Source organism: Alligator sinensis, unplaced genomic scaffold (genome assembly GCF_000455745.1).
Source record: "Alligator sinensis unplaced genomic scaffold, ASM45574v1 scaffold752_1, whole genome shotgun sequence".
In the NCBI taxonomy this organism is placed as follows: Eukaryota; Metazoa; Chordata; order Crocodylia; family Alligatoridae; genus Alligator; species Alligator sinensis.
In genome coordinates, this window is record NW_005842000.1 from 2,380,886 (window position 1) to 2,408,258 (window position 27,373).

General features: G+C 56.8%; 2 protein-coding genes across 5 annotated transcripts in view; one reads left to right on the forward strand and one right to left on the reverse strand.

The window, feature by feature from the left end:
• The window catches only part of UCKL1 (uridine-cytidine kinase 1 like 1), a 36,953-nt gene extending 21,903 nt beyond the window's left edge, over positions 1-15,050 (forward strand). Inside the window, exons 8-16 of one of the 4 annotated variants that reach the window (XR_003093574.1) lie at positions 2,186-2,205; positions 4,979-5,077; positions 5,468-5,561; positions 6,091-6,153; positions 6,615-6,737; positions 7,287-7,394; positions 7,574-7,730; positions 8,003-8,469; positions 8,840-15,050. Coding sequence is in view for 3 of the 4 variants with exons in the window: in XM_025201683.1 (XP_025057468.1) it covers positions 2,186-2,205; positions 4,979-5,077; positions 5,468-5,561; positions 6,091-6,153; positions 6,615-6,737; positions 7,287-7,394; positions 7,574-7,730; positions 8,003-8,079 (741 nt within the window). In the remaining variant the exon portion in view is untranslated. Of the gene's footprint in view, positions 1-2,185; positions 2,206-4,978; positions 5,078-5,467; positions 5,562-6,090; positions 6,154-6,614; positions 6,738-7,286; positions 7,395-7,573; positions 7,731-8,002; positions 8,470-8,839 lie in introns of those variants that run through there. The other 3 variants (XM_025201683.1, XM_006021659.3, XM_006021660.3) reach the window with 3 other exon arrangements.
• Positions 1-27,373, reverse strand: part of LOC102387924 (tripartite motif-containing protein 54-like) — a 57,172-nt gene that overhangs the window by 10,222 nt on the left and 19,577 nt on the right. Inside the window, 1 exon segment of the mRNA XM_025201681.1 lies at positions 22,348-22,409. Coding sequence (XP_025057466.1) covers positions 22,348-22,409 — 62 coding nt within the window.

Consider the following 27,373-nt stretch of genomic DNA (forward strand, 5'->3'; position numbering starts at 1 on the left):
AGCAAAATTTGATGCGGTCACGCCTTAAGCGCATACCTATCTGCACAATAACCTCAGCATTTGAGCAACCTGTGAGTCCTTATCATACGCTGCAATCGAGGCTTCCAGTTTTAACTGATGCTTTCTGGTCAAATTCTGAAAACCTGAAGGCCAAGAACTGGGATGTGCTTGCAGTTAGGTATCTGAACTGAAGATAAGGGTGCTGCCCTCCGAGGGCAGGTACCCATTAAATAGTGGGACGGGATGTAAAGGGTGAGACAGGCCTGGAAACCTGGGCTTTTTACCTGCACTAATTCCTTTTGTAATGGCTTAAAAGTCTGTTGCTCAAATGCCAGGGCCATTCAGAGGCTCAGGTGAGGAGGTTGTATGTAATCCGCAGCTGGGAGAGAGAGACGCAGCTCTCAGACATGGGCACAGGCTAATTCACCTTCCAGCTAGAGGGCAGGCAACTGGATAGGAACCCGGATCCTCACTTTTTGGCTTGAATATTGCTCTAGCACTTGGCAAAGGGACTAGAGAGAGTCAGGAGAGAGAGAGCTGCTGGCAGCAGAGCGTGCGAGGGGAGGCAGGTTTCTGGGGCGAGCTGGGTGTTAATAGGATGCCACTAAATCATCGCACATTGGAAGGAAATGGTCATCTCCGGACCCAGGTTGCTTCACTTTTCGCTTGTCCGCAGCTGCGTGGGGCCAGCCCCGTGCCGTCACCTGGGCCGTCCCCATTAAAGCCAGGCAGGTACTTAGACGGCAGGGCATGCTCTGGACCCAGCAGCGCCTTCGCATTCCCCCCGGCCTCCACGTGGCTGGAGAAGCCGTCTCTCGCCCTCTGAACCTAAGCCCCCACATCCCACCCCTGATCTGCAGCCCCTGAACATGCCCTTTGCCAACCGTGCCTTTAAATATCAGGCCGCGGCGTGGCTCTAATAGCCCCGCTTGGAAATGTCAGGGCGAGAGCCAGCTGCCGGGTGCGTTTGAAATGCCTTGGCTGCATCAGCGGCTTTGTAGCTGGGAGTCTCTTGTCTGCTTCCTGTTTGATTGCACGCACGAGAAAGAGCTGCCGATATTCGGTGCCTTTCTGCCAGACGGACACCCCCCTTCTTTCTCTCTCTCTTTCTTTCTTTCTTTCTTTTCTTTCTCCTTTGAAGCTTTTGTTCTGGGTGGTGGAGGGGGAGAAGTTTCCAACATGAGACGTTTCCTTGACGTGCTTGGGGCTGCCTGTCTGAATTTTCCATTGCTGGCCAGCCACAGCAAAGCCGTGGGGGAGAGGCAGGAAACCCAGCTCACCTGCCTTCTGCCTTGAGGGCTTGATAACGCAGGGAGAGGTGCTTGCAGGCCCCTCCGAGCCTGGTCTGGTGCAGGCACTTGACCACAGGGGCTGAGCGATACCCCGGGTCCTTGTCAGGCTGATGGTACGAGATGCAGACGGGCTGTCTGCAACACGCTGCCTCTTCCGGCACGAGCTCTCTGCAGCGGGTCAGGCCGCGGCCTCTCCCCGGGGCCACGCGGCGTTCCCGCCGGGCTCGGGTCAGCTCTGTGGGACGCGGGCACCTTGACCGGAGCTGGGACCTGAGCCTAGGCTCCTCTCCCGCTGCAGCCTTGGCACCTCTCAGATTGCACCTCTGAGTGTGGGTACCAGGCACCAACTTGGCAGATGCTTGCCTGGGTCCTTCCCCAATCCCCCCCGTGACAGCCGTGATGTGTCTCCCACCCGAGGGGATGGACTCGCTGCCCACAGCAGCCACCACCAACCATTGCAATGGGTGGCAGTGTAGGCTCCAGCTCTACCCTCTGCTCCACGGGCCACAGGCCAGGCATTATGAACTCTGCAGGGCCATGGCCAAGGTTGCACCTTCACTGCATGCACGCATGCGGGAAGAGGGCTATCATTTCTTCCCCACTGAACTCAGCCCCATCCCAGGTTTCCTTGAGAACCGAGGGGGAGCAGCCCATCTTGGGGGCCTACGAAGTGGGCAAGGGCCAGCAGAAGTGGCCGTTCCCAGCCGCTCGTGATCCGACGTCTCCGCTGCTCTGCCCACGTAGGATGAATCCTCGCTGCGGCTTTCTTCCCTCCCAGCCTCCGACTAATGAAACTGCCTTTTTTCCTTTTCTTCCCGGCCCCTCCGGCCCCTCCACCTTTACGCTCTTGTGTCTCCTGCCTTGTCTCCCCCACCCCGAACGTCCCTGACCAGAGGAAGCTGCGCTGGGATATGTGAGGAGACCCGAATTGCACGGCCTGGGTTTCGATACTAACTGTGTGTCTGGGGGCAAGGGCAGCGTGGCCTTGGCTGCATGCTGGGCCGGGGGCAGAGGGAGAGCGGACGCCCGGGTTCGGATGGGCCAGAAGGAAAGCCCTTGCCGTAGCGCTTTGCACCAGCCAAGGGCCTCTGTAAGGCGAAGAACCAGGCCGTCATAGGGGATGACATGACCTGGGTGCTTAGCAGGGATGGAGGCAAACAGGGGGGCCACGAGCACTTCTGGTTCCCCCACCCGTTGACCGCAGACGTGTGCTCAGATGCCATCGCTGCGTCCGCGCCCCGGCCCGAGGGGACGCACTCCCGATAGCCCCACGGCAGCGAAGCTGGCAGGCCTGGCGATGCCAGCCTAGCCTGGCAGGGCAGCAGCCCTAATGGGCACCTCCCAGGGTTTTGCTGGCTCCTGTCACAGCTCAGGGGGTCAAGGGATGAGGAGAGAGGAGAAAAGGACACTGCCAGGAGGACTTGTGCAGGCTCCGCCGCCAGTCACCGAGGGTCTGTCTGCCGCAATTCCTCCTTGCACCCGGGTGCTTCGCGGCCCATCCCACCCTGTCGCCTCTCAGCTCTGCTCGAGAGAAGCCTATCTTGTCCGTCGGTGCGTGGAGCATCCTTTTACATCAGGGCTGTGATATTTGGGCACCAGCGTCCCTGCTTCTCCTCCCCATGGGCTGGCCTGCGTCAGGTCGACCCCGGTTGTGGGCCTGGCCCTGTAGCCGTGCCCCACGGAGATCGGGTGCAGAATCAAGCCCCTGCTTGGAGCAATGGCACGAGGCAGGACGGAGCAGCGGGGCCGGTCAGCCTGGAGCAGGGAGGCGCGGGGCGGACTAACCAGCGTGCTCCCTCACTACCCGAGTGCAGCTGCTTCACTCACCCCGTCTCCGTGGCTTTGGGGGGCTCTTCTCTTTTCATAGCTCCAGTAATTTGTAGGGGGCTGCGTGCACCCCGCTGCCCCTTCGTGCAGGCAGCTGCTGCCCGCAGCCACGTCTGCCGCTTGCTTGCGGGGCACGGACGTCCCACCAGTGTCCCCGCATGGAGCAGGGGGGTGGCGGGACCACAGGGTGCATGTGCTGCTGCACAGGAGGGACGTCTCTCCGGGCTTGTCTCAGCAGATGGAGAAAAGCTCCGGGGCCACGTGCCTGAAGACGGGTTTAGAGTTGGGAGCGATGCCCGTGTTGTCTCTGAATGGGAGTCCGGCTTGCAGGGCCACCTCGCCGTTAGCCGTGCAGTTCATTGCTCATTAGTGGCGTCTTCCCTGTCCTGCCCGCCCCCACAGAGACGAGCCCCATGGCTGTTAGCACTGGAGCTATGGAAAGAATCAAGCCCTCAAATGCCCGGCAAGCCTCCTTTGCCCCCTTGCGTGGCATCTGCGTGGCCAAGGCTGGAGGACGAGTGGAAGAACGTGGGTCCTCGGGTCTTGCCCGCGCATCCTCGGCCTGTTGGTTTGCTTGCACGCGCATGTTTTCTCTTTGCTAAATCATCTTCTCTGGGGCACTGATGCTTTTTTGTCTTTCTCAAATATAGTTGTGATCTGTGTGGGTTTATACGTACGTGTGAAAGCCAGCGTGATCTCTGTGTGGGTGTAGGAAGGACCCAGCACAGGACTTCCTGGCCCCAGCCCCGTTCCCTTGCCAGACCGACTGCGAGTCCAGCCCCGCCGAGCCTCTCTCTGCTCACGACGGCTCCTGTCAGATCAAGGGAGCTGGGCTAACGGGAACCCGCTTCCAGCTCTCGGCCGAGCCGCGCTTCCTTGCTCCAGGAATAGGCCGGGCCCTGGCAGGGGTGGATGATGCCTCGTCATCCAGAGATGAGTCATCCCGAGCCAGCCCTGTCTGGCTGCAGCGCCCGTAGGGAGGCCCTTCCCCTCGGACTGACGCCGTGTACTTCAAGGGCATCGGCTCCAAAACATCCCTAGGACGGTCAGCTCTGTCCGGGGAGCTTTCATAGGATCGTAGACAAGGAGGGCTGGAAGGGAGCTCAGGAGGTCACATCTAGTCCGACCCCCTGCTCCAAGCAGGACCAGCCCCAACTACATCATCCCAGCCATGGCTTTGTCTACCCAGCTCCTAAAAACCTCCAGGGATGGAGAGTCCACCACCTCTCTGGGTAACCTGTTTCAGTACTTTACTAGTGAGAGAGTTTTTCCTAATCTCCTACCTAAATTTCCCTTGCTGCAACTTGAGCCCATTGCTCCTTGTCCTGTATCTGCCCCCACTGAGAACAGCCCAGCTCCATCCTCTTTGCAGCCCCCCCAACAGGAGTTGGAGGCTGCTATTTCCCTGACCTGCCACCCAGTGCATTGGCAGGAGCGCCGATACTGTCCCAGTGACCCCTGCTTCTGCTGTGGGGCCGTCCGGCGACTCCCGGCAGAGAGGCACGCGGGCAGTCGGATGGGACGCACCTCCCTCCTGCTGCTGCCTGGTTCTTGTGCACGTTCCCCTCTCCCCCGTGCATCCGAGGAAGGAGGGTGGAGAAGCTTTCGATGCCCTCGCATGCCTCGCTGAGCCTGTCCAGTGGCTGGTATCCCCCCAGGGGTTGCGGGATCAGGGGCCGATCGGAGCGTGGCTTCGTGGCACGTTGCTCCCCCCGCGCCCGCAGAGCTCAGGCTGGTTTGGCTGGATGATTGGGAAGCATGTGGAAGCTCAGTCCCGGTGTGTGCGACGGCGTGCTGCCGCCCGTGTCGCGCGGGGTCTCCAAGCGCTCACCTGGCTCCCACCTTGTGTTGGCTTCCAGGGCAGCGCTGGCTTCGGCCCACCAGTGCCACCCGCTCCCGCGGACCCTCAGTGTGCTGAAGAGCACCCCGCAAGTGAGGGGCATGCACACCATCATCAGGTGAGCCTCGGCCTCGCGGGGAGGGCGGGGAGACCTCGGGAGCTGCCGTCCATCCTCGGGCCAGCTGCTGACATCTGCATGCTGGAGAACCCAGTGGGAACTGGGGTTCGGCAATCCTGCCCAGTGACCTTGAATCTCCTGGGGACGGGATAGAGCCCACCCCCAATACTAAGCGGGGGCTGTGTGGGGTCTGGCCTCTGCAAACAAGAGCTGGCCGGTCCCGAGACCTGCTAGGGTGGATGGAGGCCAGGACGGGAGAGGGAACTTGCTCCAAACCACATCGCAAGGCAGTGAATTCTCCCTTCTTCCCCACCCGGCTCCATCTACCCAAGCAGCCTTCGGCCTCTCGCAGTGACTGCAGTCGGGTGACACGTTTTCCCCCCACCTTAGGAACAAGGAGACCAGCCGAGACGAGTTCATCTTCTACTCCAAGCGACTGATGAGGCTGCTGATCGAGCACGCCCTGTCCTTCCTGCCTTTCCAGGTGGGTGCCGCAGCGGGTTGAGGTCCGGCCTGGAGGCCGGCTGCAACCTGCTCTGGTCCACGCGGGGTCCAGCCGTAGACCAGACAGGCCAGCAGGGCCCTCGGGAGGTCGCGTCTCTTCCAGCCCAAACAAGTATCTCATGCCTCACTCCTCCCCGGAGGACCTGAGCAGCTCCTGCTGCTGCCTCGAGCCCCACAATGAAGGTACATTCATGCCGTCCTCCTCCTGGGTAGCGGTGTGCACCGGAGGGACCCTTTTCATAACGTGCACCCTGGCCCCATGCCGCTCCCCCTCCATCAGAGGCAGAAACAGGCCTCCTGGGGAGCACAAGGCTGAGAGGTCTGTCTGAGGCCTCGGCCTGGCCCCCTGGGACACCCATCCCCAGCCGCCGGGACTGCGTGAAGGCTTCACCAGGCTGGTAAAGGCTTTCCATGAGTCTGCTGTGCCAGGCCACTGCTGGTGTCTATGGTCCTGCTCGCCCCATGTCTCACCGAAGCCTGTGCTCAAGCTTTTGCTGTGATCTCTGCAGAGCTGCACCGTCCAGACCCCGCAGGGACAGGACTACGAAGGACGGACCTTCAGCGGGAAGCAGGTGAGCAGGAGGGAGCAAAACCCACTGATGTCCCTGGCAAGGGCTGGCTCGGTGCTTGCTCATCACGGGCGTGGGATGGCGCAGCTTAATTAGCAGCTGTTAACGAGAGCCAGGTCAGCCCCGCTTGCAGCACCGATGAGACATGCATGGGTGCTGCCCGCGGGTGTGGATGCTGAGTGGGGGATGAAGGCTTTCACCTCCTACATTGTGTCAGGGAAGGCATCTTCCCCAGAGGCAGCTAAACCCCATCGTGCAGGAGGAGATAAGGTGCCTTTACAGCATGGGGATGATTTGTTCTGGGCACCCATGGCATGGCTCCACTGCTGCCCCAAGGTGGGCATGAGCCCCAAGGGATGGCCATGGGGAAAGGGGAGCTCACGCCACCCTTGGGAAGCACTTTGAGATCATTGTGGTCAAGGGGGAGACGGGCATGCCCCCATCATGCCCACTCTGTGCTGCAGATCACGGGCGTGTCGATCCTGAGAGCGGGGGAGACGATGGAGCCGGCCCTGCGCGCCGTGTGCAAAGATGTCCGCATCGGGACCATCCTCATCCAGACCAACTGCTACACTGGGGAGCCAGAGGTGGGGGCCTCACTCCTGGGGAAGGGAGCGGGTATCGGGACGTGGGCACAGGGATCCTTGATGCCTCATCTGATGGCTGCTGGGACATCCCTCCATGTTGGTGGAAGGTGGCAGCTGGTTGCCCCAGACATCCTACTTGAGCGGTCACGGAGGCCTGGGAGCTGCCTGTGACAGGCCATGTCTGCAAACACGCATGCACATTTGCACACGCAGCATCCAGTCAGTCACACATGCTTCTACCCCGGTTGTGTGGGGCAGCACGGGCCGGAGAAGGGCAAGACCACGTGCCATCACGATTTCCCTGGGGTTCAGTTGCAATTAAACCCTGCTCCCCAGTTTGTTCTTCTCCCAGCCGGCTCCTCCTCTCCTCCCTCTTGCTCATTAGCACTGGATCAGTAATGAGCGGAGGGCCTGTACCAGGCTGGCAACCTGCGCCTGCCAGCCGGGGGAATGGCTGGGGTCTGCCTATTCTCCCCATGGAGTTCTCCAGGGCGTATTTGGGGGGCGGCCAGAGCCGTTCCCAGGTTCCCAATCTCATTTCCTCCGCAGCTCCACTACCTGCGGCTGCCGAAGGACATCAGCGAAGACCACGTGATCCTCATGGACTGCACAGTCTCCACCGGGGCAGCTGCCATGATGGCAGTGAGGGTCCTGCTGGTAAGGCCAGGCATGGGAGCAGGCCTGGGAGCAGCCCTGTGGCGTGGCAAGGGGCATGGGGGTGGAGATGGGCATCCCCTGCGCATGGGAAAACCTTCCCCCGCCTCTGCTGTGTTCAACCCCGGAGCCGTGGCACGGTGCTCACCCCTGCCCACCCTCTCCCCACGTCTCTCCCCCAGGATCATGACGTCCCAGAGGATAAGATCTTCCTCCTGTCCCTGCTGATGGCTGAGATGGGCGTCCACTCAGTGGCCTACGCCTTCCCCCAGGTGAAGATCATCACCACGGCGGTGGACAAGAAGGTGAACGACCTTTTCCGCATCATCCCAGGCATCGGTGAGTTGCTGGTTGGGAAGAGGAGCAGGAGAGCTGCCCCCCGGGGAAGCTGGGGGAGTCTGATGAGAGGCAGGACAGATGCATTTCCCCTCTGCCTTTGTTGCAGAGCCCAGAGCCCCCGCCTGCGGGTGCGCCTTCATGTCCTTGCTCCTTCGTGGGCTGAGAGGGGGGATGCAGCTCACCCCAGCTGGGTGAGGGCTGGGGGCGGCAGTCTAGCCGCAGAGTGCAGTCTATACCCCAATGCACGTCCTTCTCTCACCCGCCAACTCTAGGGAATTTCGGAGATCGCTACTTCGGGACCGACGCACCCCCCGACTGGAGCGACGATGAAGACACCCTTAGCACTTAGCACCCCGGCCCTCCGCCCCCAGGCAGCAGCCCGGGGACGGCAACAGGGTTGAGGCAGCTTGCACCTTAACCTCCCGCTGGACATTTGCAGAGAGATTATTCCCCCAACCCACAGCATAGCTTATTTTTTGAACTCGTGCACTTCAGAGCTAGGGCCTATTTTTGAACGGAATCCGAGTCCCGGCTGACAGCACGTGCAGCCGGACCTTAGAGCGGAGTTACTTTATTTTAATATAAATGGTTGGCTACTTTAACTTATTCCAGATTTTCTAAAGAAAAAAAAAAAAGAAAGAAGTGTTTTCCTCTGGTTTTCTTGGATGGCACGGCTCTAGCTCGGGGGTCTGCGGTGCAGAGTGGGAGTGTGTTTTGCCTCAAGTACATCAGTCTGTCTGTAAGTGCTGTCACCAGTCCCCTCTCCGTAGCCTCCGCTCTGCCCTGGGATGAGCAAAGTCAGGCTGGATGGGTCCTCAGGGGAGTCACATCCAGTCCAACCCCTGCGCAAGCAGGATCATCCCTCTCTACCCCATCCCAGACGACTGAGATACAGAGAGTTTAGGGGTACGGCAGCTAGCACAAGCAGTGAGATGCCCGGTTCCTCCTGGGGAGGTGGTCTGACTGTCCTGTAGTCCAGTTTTGAGCCATCCAGCTGGCCCCAGAGAGCAGGGGGAGTTGCCCGGATGGGCATCCTTGTCTCTGGGTTGTATGGCAGCACGCAGCTCGGCCCCATGTTCTCAGCACCCGCATCTCTCTCTGCTTTGCAGTCCCCAGCCTGAGAGACGATTTCCCCTCCGGCTGAGCGGTCGTGCCGGGAGCCGCCTGTTCCCATCTGCGCAGACCGGAGAGCAGGACCCAGCTCTGAGCATGGAGAGCGGATGTGCTGGCACTTTGCTCCCTGGGCACGGCCAAGCTCCCAGCAGCAGGCACGGGCACTACAGGTGCATTAGGCTTCACCGTACTGAGATCAGCCCACCCCGAGGCATGGTGTTTCCCAACCCCAGCAGCAACAGGGAGCGTTGGGGCTTCGGGGGCTGTCGGCGCTCCGGCAGCCCTGGCCCAAAAGCAGAAACAACCCTGCTCCCATCTGCCCCGGCCTGGGCGCTATGATTTACGGCTGCTGAGGTTGGGCACATACCCCCACGGCTAATTAGAAGACAAGCTGAACTCCAGCAAGCACCTGGGGAAGGCATGATCTCGACGCTGCCGCTGGGCCCGGAGCTGGCGCTGACACCGGATAAGCTCGGCACTAAAAATATCTGCTCGTGTAGGTGGCTCTCAAAGTCTTAAGCACAAAGGCAGTTGGAAAGAGAGAGCATTTCCTTCCAACTGACCAGCAGCACCAGGTAGATCTGCAATGGGCAAGGATGAGCCACCCTGAGCAGGCACCTAAGCTCCTATCATGCACATCCTGGATCCCGGCAAACAGAGGCAAGAGCAAGCATCCCCCTGGCCCCAGGTTTCCCTGCTCTGTATCTGCTCCTCAAGCCACAGGGTGAGGGAAAGCTCCCTCGTGACCTCCCCGGTCCTTCCTATCACTCACAAGCTGCCCCTGAAAAGCAGAGGCAAGGGCACCTCGCGCAATCGTCCCTGCCCTGCTGGCTGACCCCGCTTGGATCTACCCCTCACTTGGATCTACCCCTCGGAGTGAGGAAAGCTGAGCGGGGTCTGCTTCGGAGGGAGGGAGATCCCTGCAGGGCACGGAGCCAGGGGGAGAGGGCAGTGCTGGGGGACCTGGCGGCGAACTGGGCCCCTAGCTCCATGCGACTGCCCACCCTGGAAGAGACTCAGGGAAGGGCTGTGGGGTGAGCAGGACTAGGTCGGCAGTGCGTGCACCCACCCTAGCAAGGTCATGGGCAGGCAAAGGCTGAAGAGGGGGAGCTGCTGGACAGGGACCTTTGTCACAGCAGCCCAGGGCACAGACGTGATGCAGACACAGGTGGATGCACCCCGGTCTCGCCCTGCACACCCCTGCTCCATTGCCTCACAGCTGAGATCGGCCACATGCCGCAGTCCCAGAGGCCTGAGCAAGTGTCCTCACTGCAGCCATCCTCCTGCATAGGCCCAAAACAGCCCCTGGGCATCCTGGAGCCTGAAAGAGGCCATTGCTGGGGTAGCTGGCAGTGGCCTCACTAGCCAAGACCCCGGTAATCACAGCCCTGGCCCTGCAGCGAGATGACTCCCTTGCATGGCCGGGGTAACTCTGTCGCCCCATCCTGCTGGGAGCCAGGCTGCCCCTGCACACACAGCCCATGTGAACCCTGCACACGCATGGAGCCAGCGAGCGACAGCCTGTCTCCTGCTCCAGGGCTCTGGCGGCCCAGGCGGAGGCAGGACAGTGCCCGTGGGGAACGGGGAAAGCTGCGACAGCACGGCGGGGAGCTTTGTGGGCTGTTCCTGGAACATCAGCCTGGAAACCAGAGGCTCTGGGTGCAGGGAATGACAAGAGCAGCTGATGCACCCGTTGCACAGGGAAGACCAGAGCGTGCAGCCTGGGGAAGCCGGAGGGAGCTGCACCCCAGCACCTAAGCCACTTGGGCTGGCTAAGAACAGCACGCTGCCTGCACGCAGCCCCACGCAGCCCCTGTGCATTAAAGCAGGGCCGGGCCCCGTCTCTCTCCTGCATTCAGAGCCCAACAAAGGGAACGCGGCTCCTCTGCAGCTGCGGCTGCAGGGAGGTGCCCAGGGTGCAGGGCTGGGCTCCCAGCCAGAGCCTGGGAGAGCTCGGTGCAGGGGAGTGAGTAAGGCCGCCACCTGCCGGCCCATGAGAAGACATCGCCCTGGCCCGGATAAAGCTGCGACGTGCTATGCATGGCCTGCGCCGTGCCCCTTCCAGCCCTGCCCAGGTGCAACCGGTATTCACCCTGTTTTACAAAGCAGGAAACTGAGGCACCACCAGTTTAGACCCAAGGTCACGCAGCCAAGAGCTGAACCTGAGCTCTGCACGGGGGCAAACGCACAGGGCTTCAATGGGCGTGAGGCCTCTGAGCTTCCTTAAAAATCGGATGCAGCGAATCCAGCAAGGCATGGCGTGGTCCCGGGGGCAGAGGAAAGCCCCGCCGAGCAAAGGAAGGCCCCTTTAGGTCAATACCACTCACAATACATGCATCGGGTCCCTCCCCAGTCCCCCCTGATTCGTGCCCACCACGGCTGCAGCAGCTCCCAAGGCTCTCCTCTCTGCCCCCAGCCTTGGGAAGGCATCGGTGTCCCTCGGGAAGGCTTCCAGCTGTGACTGCATGGTAGAAACACAACCCCGAGCGCATCGGAGGTTGCACAGGCCCCCTGACCCCTCCATCCCACCAGACCCCGCTCTCCACACCGTCCGCTTTCAATCCCTATGCCCTGAAACAGCTGGGCTCTGCACAGTCCTGCTCCACCGGCTCTGGACCCTGTGGGGCTTAAACCTGTTGAGCCCAGGCTTCAAAACTAGTCTATGCCACTTCCCAGCCATGCCAGGGGCTCGGTGCTGAGCTTCCTGACGGGCAGCAGGCATGACCTCGAGCATCACGCATGACCTGCTCGAGCATCCTGCCCCCCTGGGGCAACCCAGCATCTCCAAAAGCACAACCCTGCCTGGTGGAAGCACTCTCTGACTCGGGGCCAGGACCCGCAGGGCCAGCAGCGCTCTCGCAGCGCCCTGCTCCACCCTTCCTTTCACGGCACCTCGAGTCTGACTTTCTATTGTCGACAGCAAAGGGCAGGCGGCGAACGCGCAGCATCGGAAAAACTGCGTGGGAGGCCTCTGAGTGCACCCACTCCCTTTGCTCTCTTGGCCGGAAGGGAAACACCACCCCGCGCAGTGACCAGAAAGGCTGAGGCGCCAACAGGCAGTAAAGCAGCAACGACAAAACAAAAAACAAAAAAAAAAACCCACCTTTTTCTGAGATACCGATCTCACGCAGACCAACAGACCTGTTGTTTCCTTTTATAGCCCTAGAGCTGCCTCCTGCTAACACGGCTTAACGGCAGGTGAAAAAAGAGAAGACGGTTGGACCATCCTTTCACCTGGGAAGAGGTCCGTGGGGCTCAGCGGCTGAGGACGCTCCTTTGCCTCCTCCTGCGAGCACATTTCCTCCGCAGCCCTCCGAGACAGCGGGGAAATGCCCAGCAGACTCCCCCTGTGCCTGAAAAAGGGGCTTTGTGCCCCAAAGCTTGCAAAGAACAATTTTTCCAACTATTGAGTTGGTCTAATAAAAGAGATCACATTGACCCCAAGAACCGCGTCTGCCTACATCCTGAGACCAGCATGGCTACAACCAACACCCTCGTCTAAAAGAGGAACGCTAGTCTCTCTTGGGTTCGTGTGGCCCACTGCCCCCTCCACAGAGCCCGGGCCATCTGCGTGCAACATTTCATGCCCTAATCTCATCGATCAAGGAAGTCCCACGCTACTGATATATGCTCCGACACAATAGTCTCCAGACTGCAATCTTCGCAGGGCCTAGTCCTCGCTGAAGCAGAAAGCCTTTGAAGAATAGAGACCACTATTTACAAAACACCCCCCCTATTTATTGTTCCCCTATCCTCGACACTGGATCTATGCAAAGGGGGGTTATTAATTAACATCGCAGTGGCCCAAAGCATGCCAGGCCCTTTACAGTGCAAAGGGAAAGGACCCTGAGATATTCACAGTATAATCAATCCTTGTTTCTGAGGGGAAAGACCTGCTGCACCCTGCCTCCTGGTTACTGAGTAAGCTTTTCCTTTCTGAAGTGGAAAGAAGAAACGGCCAAAAAACTAACAATGGCACATTTTAGCAACTATGGCACATTTTAGCGTTATGGGCAGGGCCTGGAAATGGACAGGCGTGGGCTTAAAAGCTTGGATGTCATGTGTCGTGATAGACTGAATCACATTTCCTCTTAAACCTGAGATATTCATTAAAAGAAATGGTTGTAGTGACAGACAGCTTCCACGCAGCTTGCGCTCCAGCTTTACGTGCCTTGTTGACCAGGTGCTGCACCCTGCCGAGCCCACGCGCTGGAAGTGAACCCAAAGAAAAGAGCTGTTGGACAATAGCAACCCACTGGCTAACGCCTCCGATAGCTGCAGGCCCAGGCACAACTAACTCCAAAAAAAACAGATTGCAAATGAATCAAGAGGAAAAACAGGGCTACTCCAGTTAGCGACAGAGAATCAAGTCCCTCAATGAACGCACTGAGGAAGCATTACATGCCTGCTTCTTTCTCCTGACCACTTTTCTCTCCCCGTCATTGCTTCAATTAGTCCAGTGCATCAAGTATTTGACTGAATCCCACCATCTGCTATAGCAATCGCATCAGGCAGGGCTCAGGCTAAACTCATTCAGGCTCTTCCTACTGGCAGGATCCTACCAAAAGTCGCCACTGACCACAGGCTCCTTTCGTTCTTAACAACTTCTGCAAACTCAGCGGAGGTTCAACAACTTCTTGTTTGACTTCCTGCCTCACACCAGGTACAGACCAAGCCACAAGTGACCCAGCCAGCAAAACAAAGCCTGGAACAGGGACCTCTCGCAGCTAAGAGCACAGCGAAACAGTACAAATTAAACCAGAGAACAGTATCTGCTGGACCGCCAAAGGCAAAGGCGCTGCATGGCTGAGAGCAGGGCTTTCAGTAATAGTTTCTCTTTCTACTGAGGGGGAGAACGGTCTCTCTCAAGTGTGTCCAGGGTTGCATTATTGAGCTACTATAAAGTACCGAACCAGGAGGTCTACCAGCCCGGGTCTTGGCTGGAGGCTTGCAGAGGGCACGGGGATTTTTTTTTTCCACTTTCCACACAGAGCAGTAAAATACTTTTACTTCCGACTTTCCCTCCCATCCGTTTCTTACTTCCTCGATAAGAGACGCAACCTTTAATTTCAGTTCCATGATATTTCGCCAAGGAACTGGGACGACTCGTGGTAAAAACGAGCTGTGGCATGAAGCAAAGCCCTCTGTTTCCCTCGGGTGCACGGCTCTCATAGAAGAGCAACGGTGTCTCGTCCCTGGCAGCCCTGCCCCACGTTTCGATGGGCCAACTGAAATATGTGGTTCATTCCTGATCACCAGGCCCAGCAAACCTGTTTAAAGAAACCACTCAAAGAATCGGCGCTCAGAACAATTACCTATCGGAGGTGGGTCTTCAGCTCCAAGGTGCTATAAAACTGCAGTGGAAAATGTGGGGCTATTTTTAAAGTGTTGCCTAAGGTGGCTTTTAGTGCCGAGATCACAATGCGTGTTCTATTTTAATGAGCAAAAACAAGCCCAGAAGCAGAATCACTGGAAACCATGATGTGCTGCTACCCACAATTACATTCAGATTGGCTGTCACTTAAAATGTGCCCTAGCTGGGATTCATGCGCCTGGGAAGAAAGTTTCTTATATCAAAGAAAGCTGAAGGAGGTTGTCGTCCCCCATCTCCCCCCAACCCCTGGTGAATTTGTATCAGTGAATCATCTGTCCGCTGTCTTACGAAGTGGATAAAAGACGTTTACAATGAGAAAATGAAACATAGGACTGGAGGGAAATAGTCACTAAAGTCATCCAAAGAATAAACTTTCTCACCCAGAAGTGGCTACAGTTCGATACCAAAGGCATCAGGCTGTTGTTTTGTAAAATAGCCGTGTTGAGATCTTACGAGATATAAGGTCAGAGTTGTCCTCAGCACCTGAGCTCCGTGGAAGAGCTTTGAATTGCCCAGCATGGAGATAGCTTCTGGTCATTAAACTGCATTGTTGACTAATACATGGTAAAACTCCACTGATCTTCCATAGCGTGTGTGTGTCTAGCAACATAAATGCTAAAAAGTCCAGTAGAACAATTACATACCTTCACACATACCTATAAAACTTCATAAATACATATTCAAGGTGAGATGTGTAGATGTACAATGTTAACTATGTTATAGGTCATATAATTGCATGGTATTACTATAAGGAAATGAATGATCATTTTTGAATTATTATAATACATGACACGTGCAATATAAATACATGTGTAGCGTGATATCTGCCAGCAGGACAGCCTCAAGTTAGCCCTGCTGTCCTTACTAAACCATTTGGGGAGGTGATTTATCAAGGTCATTAACCCCTCAAATGTTGGTGGAAGGTAGCCAGTTTTCCCCCAAATCTGACTTGTTTCGGGGGGACTGGGGAGGTTTCTGTTTGCTTCGGTTTGGGGGTTGCTTTTTGTTTAGTCCAGTTTTGTTTTTGTAATGACAAGCGAGGCAATTTAATTTTTACATTGCAGATGGGATTGGTTTTGAATTCTCACCACGTAAAAGTGAGTGGCAACAGCAACGGGGTGCAGACTTTTAGTCCGTAGAAGTATCAATGGTGTCTTGAAAAGGCGAAGCTGGACTGAGACAAGCGATTCACTAGAGAAGTTAGCCGTTTGTAGAAACACAAGGGCTATTTTGGTAGCAGGTTGAATGCAAAGATTTCATCCACAAACACATGGTCGCTGGACCTCCCTAGGCACATAGAGGTCTGACTGACCACAACAAAGGCCAGAGACAGCATGTGTTTGTGACTTGCCTGCTGCGAGATGGTCTCATGCTCACATTCAGAGCCCAGCGGCTTTGCGAGAGGGCTAATAGTGCTCTGAAAAGTGCACGGTAAGCTTTTGTACCATGGGAACTGCACGATGGATAGGCAAAGCAGGGTTATTTCATACCTGGCAGGAGAAACCTTCAGTGCTAAGTACTGGTTCCCCGTATTCTTCTGCCTGGATTAAGCAGTAAGAAAAAGAGCAAGTCACACAAATGTACCTATCGTTCCAGCCCCTCCTTCACCTCCCTCTCTCTGTAATTGCTGCTACAAACCATTATTACTGTGCAAGTAGAGAAATACAAGGTGCAATATCTGATCAGTGTGAGCTTTCAAAGCAGCCTTTGAAGTTCAGCTCAGACCCCCGCGGCCCGTCTCTAATACACGAGAAAACACAGGCGATTGCTTTGGTGAAAACAAGTGTCCTGCTCTTACTCGGCCTAGCTCACAGCCGACGCGCTGCCCCCTCGATCCTCACCAAGTGCTGGGGGCAAGCGGCAAATAAGGTGTTCAGGCATAAACCCGAAATGCCAGGCCATTGCACACCCAGAGCTGCACGGGGAAAGGCCTACGGGGACTCATCCCTGTTGTTCAGATCATGCCGTGTCATATAGCATTTGCAAGGTGCTAAGCTTGAAGAGGCCAAAGAAGCAAGGTCTAACAAGTGGTTTCTAAGAGCTCCCATTCAGAACAGGGATAAGAGACTTTCAGGGTTCAAGTGAGATAGTAGCAAGAGATGTAATATTAGGGCTGAAATTCTGGCATGTGTCAGACACAAAATATACACTACAACCAGAGCAGCAAACACCCGTGCCCCATGTGCCCCTTACACAGCAGACAATTCATACCAGCTGCAAGCAAGACTGGTCTGGGCAAAGCAGCCGTGGCTGGAGAGGGGTCGATACAGCAGTACAAATGCCCTGCTCGCCCAGGCCTTCTCCTCTGAAGCTCTCAAAGCACAGCATGGACAGCTCGCCCCTATCAGACTCGTCTGTAGCAGAGATGCTTCATACCATAACCACGGCAAAGCTGCAGTGGAGATGCCTGGCACCCGAATCATACGGGGTTTCCATCAACCCGCTGCTGAAATGGTTGCAGATTCCTAAGCCCAGCGAAGCTCCCCTCCCCAGTCCCGAACAGATGGGCTGCACGCCTCCCAACCCTCATCCCTGTGAGGTGGGTGTTGTTCATGGGCAGGGAAGTGAAGCTGAGAGAGGTGAGCCCAGCATCTAGGTTGCTAGTCTGCTTCTCCAGCCAAGAGACCCTCGCTCTTCTCCACTGACATGAACCTCACGGCCTCCTTCTTTGGCTAGCCAGAGCCCTTCCACCTCGGAGCCGGCAAAGCCACATTGCCACCAGGGAGACCCAAGCTAGGCGACCTCCACCCCTCTGAGGTTGCTCAGACACCTTCTCCAGCCCGTCAGTCAGAACACGGCTCTTCCATGCAGCCGGACGTGAGACAAGGAGGATGGAGCGGACCCGGAGGCAATGCAGCCTAGTGCATGGGGAAGGGGTGAGCTTCTACCCCTCATCCAGGTCCTGCCTCCGCGGCGATGTGAACTCACTTCTCAGCACGTGGCACTGCCAAATCACTGCTCTGTGCCTCAGTTTCCCCATACTACAAAAGTGCTTAAGCCTCCCCCCGCAGCAACACGCAATCTGCTGATGCCAAAGGCTGAATAAGAGAGAAGCCACTTCCTCTGTGCTCGGGTTTAGTTCCATTCTGCCTTATCAATATTTTTATGCCGGGCTGTTTTCCGCCCCTGCCCTCCTTTTCCTTATAAAGGCCTGACTTCCTGCAGCCCCCAATGGGTTTTCTGGGCTTCTTTAAAACTACAGATGCTTGCCTGGCTTTAGCAGGCAATTATGTAAAAAATCACTCCTCCTGATTTCACAGCCTGTTCCTTGGGCAGTTTCCAAGCCAGGCCTACTCCCCGGAGCGACAAAAATAAGCTTGAGCTACTTCGTGCCCGTCTTGGCCCTGCGGAGACGGCAGCACTCGGGGCGCGGGTGCTGGGTGCTGATCCAGCTGACACAGGAGAGCGATCTCGAAAGCAAGCCAGGACTGACCTTCAGAGGTCAGCTTGTCTCTTGCCCTGGCACAAGGCTGAATGGGCTCTGCCCACAGCATCTCTGGGCAATAGGAAAGCAGGTTGCTAAATCCCACTTGCAAAGGCTTTGGGGTGGCAGAGGGGTTCTGGTGCCGAACCTGAGCTGGCCAGGCAGGTCTTCAGAAACATGCATCTGTTTGTGTGTAAACTGAGTATTTTTTATAGGGGTGCATTGCTACTCCACAGAGTCACTTCTAGGCGTCGAAGCCTCCACGCTGTCAGAGCCTCCCCTCTAACAAGGTCCACGGTGCTCACCCGTGTCTCCCAGGGCTTGGCGTACCCACTGCCTACCTAATTCACACAGAGGCATCCCTCTTTTAAGCCTAGTTTAGAAAAGCTGAGCCAGGCAGTTCCTTAGTTTATAACAAGGTTCAAAGAAGTGCTACAGCACAAGGGGCTTTTTTTTTTTTTCGACTACTTCTTCAAGTTCCCTTGCCGCCTCGTCTGTCCAGTGGTGTAATGGAAATTTTACCACAGCCGCTCGCGATGAACAAACAGGAAGCTCGTACAACGTGTGGCAATTTGCTACTAGCTGGCTCAAGTCAGTCTAGTGCTGAGAAAGGCCATAAAAGCAGGTGTGGGGGAGGCAGAGTGAAGGAGTGAGCGTGAGAGGTGGGAGACTGCAGCCCGGGCCTGGAGAAGACCAGAGAAGAGAGATTAGAAACAAGCTGCTTTCCTCCTAGAAGAAGCCACAGGTAAGCCTGACGCGGCTTTCTGCCCCCTCTTTGCCCAGAGGTAATGTCTAGTGCATCTTTGAAGTCCTGCAATGTGCTTAAACTCTGTGCTGTTTTCATCTGCTGTCCTAAGACACTCAGAAATCAGCCAACGTTTCATCAGTCTATTAGATTCAGAGGCAAAGATTAATGAATAAACAGCAATTAATTAATATTCATTAAAATAGGCATTCAACATGCTTTCGCCTCAAGCCCGTACCCGGGATGCTATTTATCTGTAAGGCTTCATGCATTTAAAAACCCATTGATCACAGATTTGGGATTGAAAAGACAAAAGCGCTTCTTGAACTCAAACCCCGAGACCGCTTTGGGGTTTCTCCAGCCCCAGGGAGCTCATTTGGGTTATCCACTTACCCCAGAGCTCACCCCACTCAATAGAGTCCTTTTGCATTGCCTGAGAGATGAACCTGGCTCAGCGCCTCTTAAGAGAGTGGGACCATGATAAGATTGGGGAAAGCGAGTAGGAAGGGTAGAAAGCAAGTCCCCCGGGTCCTCTTCTGAGGAGATTGGAGACCTCGTGGGGGTTTTGCTGGAAGAATTATCCAAACCAAAAACAAATCCCCTATAGATTTTGCAAACCAGGCGTTTTTTTAATGTACAGCAGTTATGGGGGCATTTTTCCTCCTGGCACCCACAGCTACCCTGCACGGAGAGCTCGTCTCTGTGTGGGCATCAGGCAGCTTTCAGAAAGCGGACAGGTCCCATTTCCAGTGAGCTCTGGCAACCCACTGAGGGATCTCCTTCCTCAGACCTCAGGGGATTTTGCATTGCTGAATTCCCAAGTTCGGGGCACTGCTGGCAGACCTGCACTACGCTGCTCTGTCATAGCGGGCCGAATCCCTAGCTTCCTTGCGCTGGTGCTGCGGTGGGTCTAGGACTGATCCTAGAGATCTCTAGGACTGATCTCTAGGATCTAGGACTGATCCTAGAGGCTCTTATTAAGCTTTAAGGAAAACTCAGTATTTGAGGCCTTGAGCCATGGGCCGCACCGCCCATGCCTTCCATATGACTGGTGTGGTGCAGCGAGGTGCCCATCGAAGCCCTGGCTTTGCTTTAAGCAGACAAATGGAGCTGGTCCTGTCTGACTTCAGTGGCCATGTGCATAAAGGGGCAAAGGGCTCAGCCTGCTCTCAGCATGAAGTCCGCTCTCTGGAGGGCTGAGCTCTGCGCCCCATGACCAGTGCTCTGAGTTGCAAACCCAGCCTGACCCGCTGCCTCTGCAGAGATCACTGAGCCCAGCCCCATGCCCGCACCAGCTGCCGTGTGTGCAGACACAGCCTCAGATGCTGCTAGGACATGAAAGGCTTAGCACCCGCCATGCGTGTCACACACTTCCCCGAAGGGACAGCCAGGCTCTCTGCAACCTGGAGCCCACGACAAGGTGTCGTTAACATGCAATGCAAACCGAGCAGGGGACGCGTGGGCTGGAATTTCACGGGAGGATGCACACGCCATGACCGCAAGGATGTGGGCAGGCAGGAGCGCGGGGCTCAGCCGGGGTGGGGGGCGGAAAGGGACATGCCATTGAGCTCAGACAGAGCAGGGAGGTGCCCAGCCCTTCCCGCCTAAACCAGCCCTGTCTCCAGATGGGGCAGCCTCCACCTTCACCACCATGTTGAGTTCAACACACCTTCCTGCTGCTCCTGCACTCACACTCCGGCCCAGAGCAGCCCTGGCTTGTCCCGTCCCCGGCGGCGCTGCTACACCATGCAATTGCAGTCGGACCGCTTGGGCCGATAGCCTCTGCTGGCTCCTCTCCAGCGCCCACAGCCCCAGGGGCCCGGCAGCCTTACCTTGCAGCCCTCAGTCTCACCCCCTCAATGCCAAGGTGTTGCTGCCAAGCACTGGTGCCTTCTATGAGGGCACCACTAACCCCCATCTCCATCCCCACCACGTGAACCAGCCATGTCCTGGCACCGGCATTTTGCCCACGCAAACCCCTGCAGGCACAACAGCCAACTGCCAGGTCAGTGCCAAACTGCCCCTCTCCCAGGGACCTGCTTGTGCAACGTCTAAGGGATAGTCCCTGCAGGAAAGTTGTACTGATTTAACTAGCTGGGGTGCTAAACTTGCTCATTTAAAGCCAGGAAAAGGCTGTGGGGACCATCCTGGGGTTTGCCTGCAGGAAGAAGTTCCTGTACAGGGCACAATAAGTGCCAGGGTGCCCAGGACATGCTCCCTGGGGAGAACAGCCCCTGTGTCTTTCAACAGGATTACAGGGGTGTCAGCCTACTGCACACACAAGCCCTTGGGTGGGTCTGAGAGCAGCTCTCTTTGGTGAAGCTGAAGGCAAAACCGGTTGCAGCTCCTGAATCCAGAATAAAATCATCCACACAGGCTGCCTAACCCCATTTAAGCACCAGGAGAAGTTTCAGCGGCACGGCTGTCCCCACGTGGCACGGCTGTCCCCACATGTCCCCAACGGTCCCGCGCTCGCTCACACGTGGCCTGTCCACTCCCAGCCATGCTTGCCCCGCTTCCCCTGGCCCCCGTAGAGCTGAAGCTGCCAATCCGCTGCAGAAGTATCTCAAGAGCAAGCTGTCTCCTCTCCCGCAGGCTCACACAACCCAGCGGCATGGGGAGCATCTGCCCGGGGCCGGACCGTGTGTGGACGATGGGGGTAACCGTTACCTGGGGGGCCTGGGTGACATGATGCCGGGGAGACACTTCCTAGCAGCACGTGGTCACATCGTGGACTGTGACGGTGACGTCCCTGCCAAGTCCCTGTGAGCCCTTGCACCAGGTGGGGACATCACGGCACCAGGACTTTCTGAGCTGGAAGTGTCCCCGTGCCATGGCTGGCCCCTTGCCCACATCAGGGGGTCTCCAGCACTGACCCGTGATGTCGGAGGAGGGAAACTGGGCTGTAGTGACGGGGGGAAGGCAGTTGCAACTCATGCCTCCTCGCACATGGAAGAGCTGCCTGGGGAGCGGGTTTTGGCTCAAGACATCCCACTGGGGAGAGACCTGCAGGCACAGAGAAGCGTGCGTGCACCCCCAAGGGACAGCTGCCCTGACAGACAGACAGCACTGCCAGGGAAGGAGGCAAAGCCAGGCCCGCTCCATGGACCAGAACAGGACAGCAGGAGGGCTGGCCAGGTAGAAGGGGGCAGCCTCCATAGAGTCATAAGAAAGTCAGGCGGGAAGGAGCCTCCCACGAGCATCTAGTGCAGCCCCATGCTCAAGGCAGGAATATCCCAGACTAAATCATCCCAGCCCAGTGTCCGTCTCACCTGCTCCAAGGCTGGAGGCTCCACAACTAGTTTAGCAGCCTGGTCCAGTGCTGGACCACCCCTGCAGTCAGACAAGTCCTGCTCATCTTCAACCTACATTTCCCCTGCTGCAGCTTGAGACCATTGCTCCTAGCCCTGTCCTCTGCAGCCACAGAGAAAAGCCCATCTCCATCCCCTCTGTAGTGGCCTCCACAGCTCCCAGGGCCAGGTCCTGCTCTGCAAGCATGAGGCCACAGGATCCGGCCCACAGGGAAACATTTGCCTGGTGCAGACTCAGCCCTTTCCCCGCTCCCACTAAGGGCTGGGAGAAGGGGCTGTTGTCTTCCAAGTCAGGAGAGGTTAGCAGGGGAGAAGCCATGGGGTCTGGCAAGGAGGAGAGACTTGCCTGGCACACAGATCAAGCCCACTAAGAGAGCGGGGCTGCCTGCCCCCCCGAGAGCAGAGACCCTATCCCAGAAGACAGGCACCATTGCGCACTTCTGGAGGTGCCCAAACTGCTCGTGCAAAGGCACACATAGGTGGGCACTGGCAAGCAGGCGACAGGCAAATGCTTTCAGGAGAGCCAGGTTCAAACCCCCACATGGTCTCTGGTGCATGCATGTTGGGCTGTGCTGCCCGTGGGGGTGGTTAGGGGCCATTATCGGCTCCAGACAAGTTAAGCAGCTTCCCTGTCTGAAGCCTGCACATACCTTTCTGTGGCTGCTGCGGCCAGGATCCGGCGGGCTTTCGTGATGCTTCTGCATTTGAAGCTCTGCAGAAAATGAAAGGGAAAGTCCATTTCATATGAAAGTCACTTGGGTCCCGTGAAAGAAGCTGGCCAGTCCAGGGCCCCTAACTGATCCCCTGCCCGAAGCTGGGATGCAGCAGAGAGGGGAGGGGGTCAGCCCAGGCCATGGAGATGCAGCTCCGGCACCATTATATGTTTAACCAGCTCTTCCTGCAGTAGCCTAGAGCCTGGCAGAGCGTGGTGTTACCTGGCCTCTCCCATGCTTTAGGACAGCACAGACCCTGCGTGCCCAGCATGCGGGGTGACGGCTGCAACAGAGGCAGGCCAAGGGGTGCCGCAGGAGCCATCATGGCTGGTTGGGAGAGCAACATGCAGCTCTGACCCCTCTTTCTTTCTCTCCTCTCCAGCACCTGGGAGGGCGAAGCCGGCTGGAGGAAGGAGCCGGACCGCTGCCAAGTGAGGGGCGTCCCCAGGACTGTCTAACCTGAGAATGGTGAAACACGAGGGTCAATCTCAGGTTCGTCAGCCCATGAGACGCTCTCTCCAGAGCCGAAGGGCAGCACCGGCCTGCACATCCAGCTGGAAGCCAGTCCCATCCTGGGGTGAGTGGGGATCTGGGAGTCACTTGCCCCTGCTTGCTCTGAACAGGGACAGAGGCAGTGGGAGGCTTCTCGGGGGATGAAAACACCCTAAATGCTTGCAGCCGGGGTTACCTGTCCCCCACACCCAGCCCGTGACATGTTGCCCCAGCCAGGATCCGTGCACGCCATCAAGCTCCCGAGGGCTCCCCTGCCTCTGCCCAAGTCAGGTACCTTTCCAGGCAGGCTGCGGCGCCCGGCTCTCCCTGTCCACACTCAGGAGGGACGGCAGGGTGGAGAAAGGGCTGAGCCGTCCCATGGTGGGTTGCAACAGGTGGGCCTGGCACGTAGTGTCGGGCTGCATGAAGCCCCGGCCGAGCACCTCCCAGAGCAAAGACTCCCCCAAGGGCTGAATGCCTAACTCCAAACCCTGGCATAACACCCCCTGGCCTCTCTTGCCCAATAATTAGCGCACCCACTAGGATGGCGTGGGGATGGACCTGGTCTCAGGCCCCTCTCCATGGACTGCCTGGGCATTTAACCTTCACCTGTCACAGGATAAATGGTCCACGGAGCCAAAGTCTGGCTAGGGGAAGTTGTATGTGACTCAGTTTCCCTGCAGGCACCCATAGACACTCCCAGCCCTGGGGCTGACTCTGCCCTCAGGCAGGGTGGCACTTCCCTGTGGGCTGAGACGGAGCCTCCTTTCCTCTCACGTCCCCCAGTTTGTGGTCTCAAAGGGGTCTCAGCTTGGGAAGACCCAGCAGGCACAACAGCCTCTTGCCTCTACCCCTTCATTAGCTGCCCTAGCCCTCCTTTCCCCCCCAAAAAGCAAACTTCAATGCCCAATTGCAAGCGCCCCCATTGCAGCCAGCTCTTTCCACCCCTGCCCAGCGAGCTTGTCACATCAGAGGCAGGAGAAACCAAGCAAGAAACTCTGCCGTAGGCTTAACAGAAACAGCGACCGCAGCGCACAGCACAGCCCCGGTCTCATGCATACGTGAGGCACTGCCCTGACAGCCCATGCTACAGAAACCAGCCACAAGCAAAGGCCACCTCGCCTGCAAGCGAGAGGGGAGCCCACTGCAAGATCACTGGGGGTCTAGGGGCAAGGACTACAGCAACGGCGCTTCCCAGTCTCCCCATTTCTCCAAAGAGCATCAATAAAAGCCGCTCTGCACGACGTGTTGTCTGTCATTCAGCTGCACAGATCAGGCCCAACCTGTGCAGTAGGTGTCTAAACCACTCGGAGCTTGTAGTCCTCCAGCTGCTGGAGATGACGGCGGAGGGAAACTTGGAGTGGCGTTGAGTTTTGCAGCCCCTCTCACCCCCTTTCCTGAGAAGAAGTGTTTGAAAAGTCAGCCATGCTTTGCTGGAACCGAACTTGTCACGGTCCCTAGTTTCTGAGCTGCCACATCTATTTCTAGCCCTTCAAGGGAGAGAGCACTCCCATGACGAGACATTCCTAATTAGGAGACTCTTTGACTTCTAATAGCCATGGGACTGCTTGGGTATTTGGCTCAGAGGATTCAATGAATGGAGCTGATTGATGAGTTTGACAGCCTTGAAAGCTTCATTAACACTTAGCTGCTTTTAGTTTTTACTAGAGGAAAAGAAAGTGACAGACTTGAAAACGGCAATAATTAATCCCCAGGCAGCGTATGTGCATGTGCTCCTCAGCTATGAATGTGTCATTGCTTGGTGATAGGTCCAGGAAGAAAAAAATTCCCAAGATGAGCGCTCTAAAAACTATAAACGACCACAATAAGCACTTATCAAACTTGATGCCTTTCATACAATTAAATGACTAATCCTAAAGTACAAGAACTTGAGGAAAATCATTCACCGGTAGAGTTGCCCTAAGGGACAGAGCTAGCGTGAGAGCCCTGAGTCAGCTCTACAGGAGAGACGGACGTGTGCAAAAGACTCTCAGCTAGTTTTTCACTTCTAAATGCAGCTGCCAGGGCTGAGAGGGGGACCCACGCAGGTCGGGGCAGGGCGGGAGCCACTCGGCACTGAGCGATGACCCTCTAGAAATGTCTCCCCTTGATGCAAAAGCCCCTGACTGGGAGTCAGCAGGCGAGTCCCTGAAATGCTGGGTCTTGTGTCTCCTTCCCCAGCACAGAGAGGATGGTCCTGGCGTCCCCAGTCCTCACTTTTCCCTTGAAAACCCTTTGGGAATCAGGGCCAGACAGGCACTTGCCAGAACAGAGGCCTCTTTGGAAAGTGGGGTGCAAGGGTCACAATGCTTCTCAGGGGTATCGGGAGGACTGAGTTATTCGAGGCCTCAAAGGGCAGGCTCCCCTTTGCAGCTCTCAAAGTGGGGAAGAGATGGAGCTTTGTGGCAAGTCCATCCAACCGACACATGGGTGTTGCAGGCTGTGATCAGAGGACTGACACGAGCAGCCTCTGGCAAAGCGTGGCCCAGGCTCACCTGGTCGCACAGGCACGTTCAGACCCGTCAGCTAACAAAAGAAATCCCAACCCATGCAGCCACCTGCTCAGATGGTCTGCAGGACCAAGAGCAGAGCTCGGGTTGAGCTCATCTTCATCAGGCCTAGGGGGTAAAGGAGCCCGGGAGACACCTTACCCCGGGACCGGCACCAGAACAGGCACCAGGTGTTTCCAATCACCGAGAAGCTGAGTGCTGCCTTAGACAGTGTCTGCAGTCAGGAGCAAAGGCAGAGGATGAGCCTATCCATCAAGGGGCCTATAATCCAGTGAGAGCCGGTGATGGCTGCTCATACAGACCCACTCCTAGTTTCACACCGGTCACTTGGGTACTGGACACAGGGTGGGGCAACGAGGCCTGGACCTGCTGGGGTCAGGGCAGGGATACGGACTGGCTGGCATCTTCATCGGTCACCAGTGGCTTTCACATATTGCTGATTGGTCTTCCTGGTTGAACTCGTGACGTAAGAGCTTTGCTGCACTGGCTTAAAATTCACAAGTGCAACTGAAACCAGCTATGAATCGTGAGCGTGTAGCTACAAGCAGGCTGGTGGGGAGGGGAGCCCAATGTAAGGGCCCTATCATTTCTGAGGAGTGGCCCTGGGCAAGATGCTCCCCCAGGCTGCCTGCCCCAGCACTGGCCCTGCTGCCACCATGGCATTTGCAGCCTGGGTGCTGAGCTGCCCACATAAAACCCTGCAGGGACTGCTGGGGACAGGCCCCCTTGTCTCTGCAACCAGCTGGATGCTACAAAGGGGTCTCACAGCAGAGCTAGCTATGCGGTGCCATAAAAGCCAGGGTTAAGTGGCTCATTGAATGGAGACCAGCAAGTCCTTTCAGCTACTGTGCCCATTACATGAGCAGGGTTTGCTGGGGAAGCCATGCCAGCATTCCCAATATACACCTGGTATTAGACTCCCCGGATCCAAACCTACAGTTTAAGTCCATGCAACGTGCCGACCTGAACAGCCTAGAATCAGAGAGAATGAGGGTTGGAAAGGACCTCAGGGGGTCACATCTAGTCCTGCCCCCTGCTCCAAGCAGGACCAGCCCCAACTACATCATCCCAGCCAAGGCTTTGTCTACCTGGGTCTTAAACACCTCCCAGGATGGAGACTCCACCACCTCTCTAGGTAACCTATTCCAGATCTTTATTACCCTCCTCATAAGAAAGTTTTCCCTAATATCTAACCCCAACTTCCCTTCCCCTTGTTCTGTCATTTGCCCCCACTGAGAACAGCCCAGCTCCATCCCCTTTACAGCCCCCCTGCAGGGAGTTGGAGGCTGCTATTCAATCCCCCTCAATCTTCCCTTCTGCAGACTAAATCAGCCCAGCTCCCTCAGCCTCTCCCCCAAGTCATGTGCCCCAGCCCCCAAACCATTTTCATTGCCTTCCACTGGACTCTCTCCCATTTTTCTACATCCAGGAAACTGGGAAGCAAATGCGGCTGCTGTTACAGCTGATGCACTGGCCCAGCTGCCATCACTCAGCAGGGGCTGTGTCTATGCCCTGTCCACACTACCAGGGTAGCATCAGCCTGCTGGTTCCTTACAGATGCTGGAATGAGCCTGCAGCCTGACTCACTGGGAAGTCCTTTATTTTCACACTCATTTATGAACAAAAGTCCCTTGACTCCCGCCCTACCCGCTGTGCACCCAAGGCAATGCACAGAAACCCCCATAAACTCCAAGCCAACAACTGGGTGGCTGGTTTCACCCCTTCCCCTAAGGAGCTAGACCCAAGAATGTGGCAGCCCGAAGCTCAGAGACCCCCCCCAGCTTTGGAGCAGAACAGCATCCAGAGCAGGCCCCAGAGCTCACCGTTACCATCGGCATTGCCTTGCTGGCTTCATTTCCACGGACAGTGCTTCTGTAACTACATGCACCATACAAACCATGGGGTAAAGAAGGAAAATGCCCTGAAACATCAGTCTCGTGTCTCCCACTTCAGGATTCAGC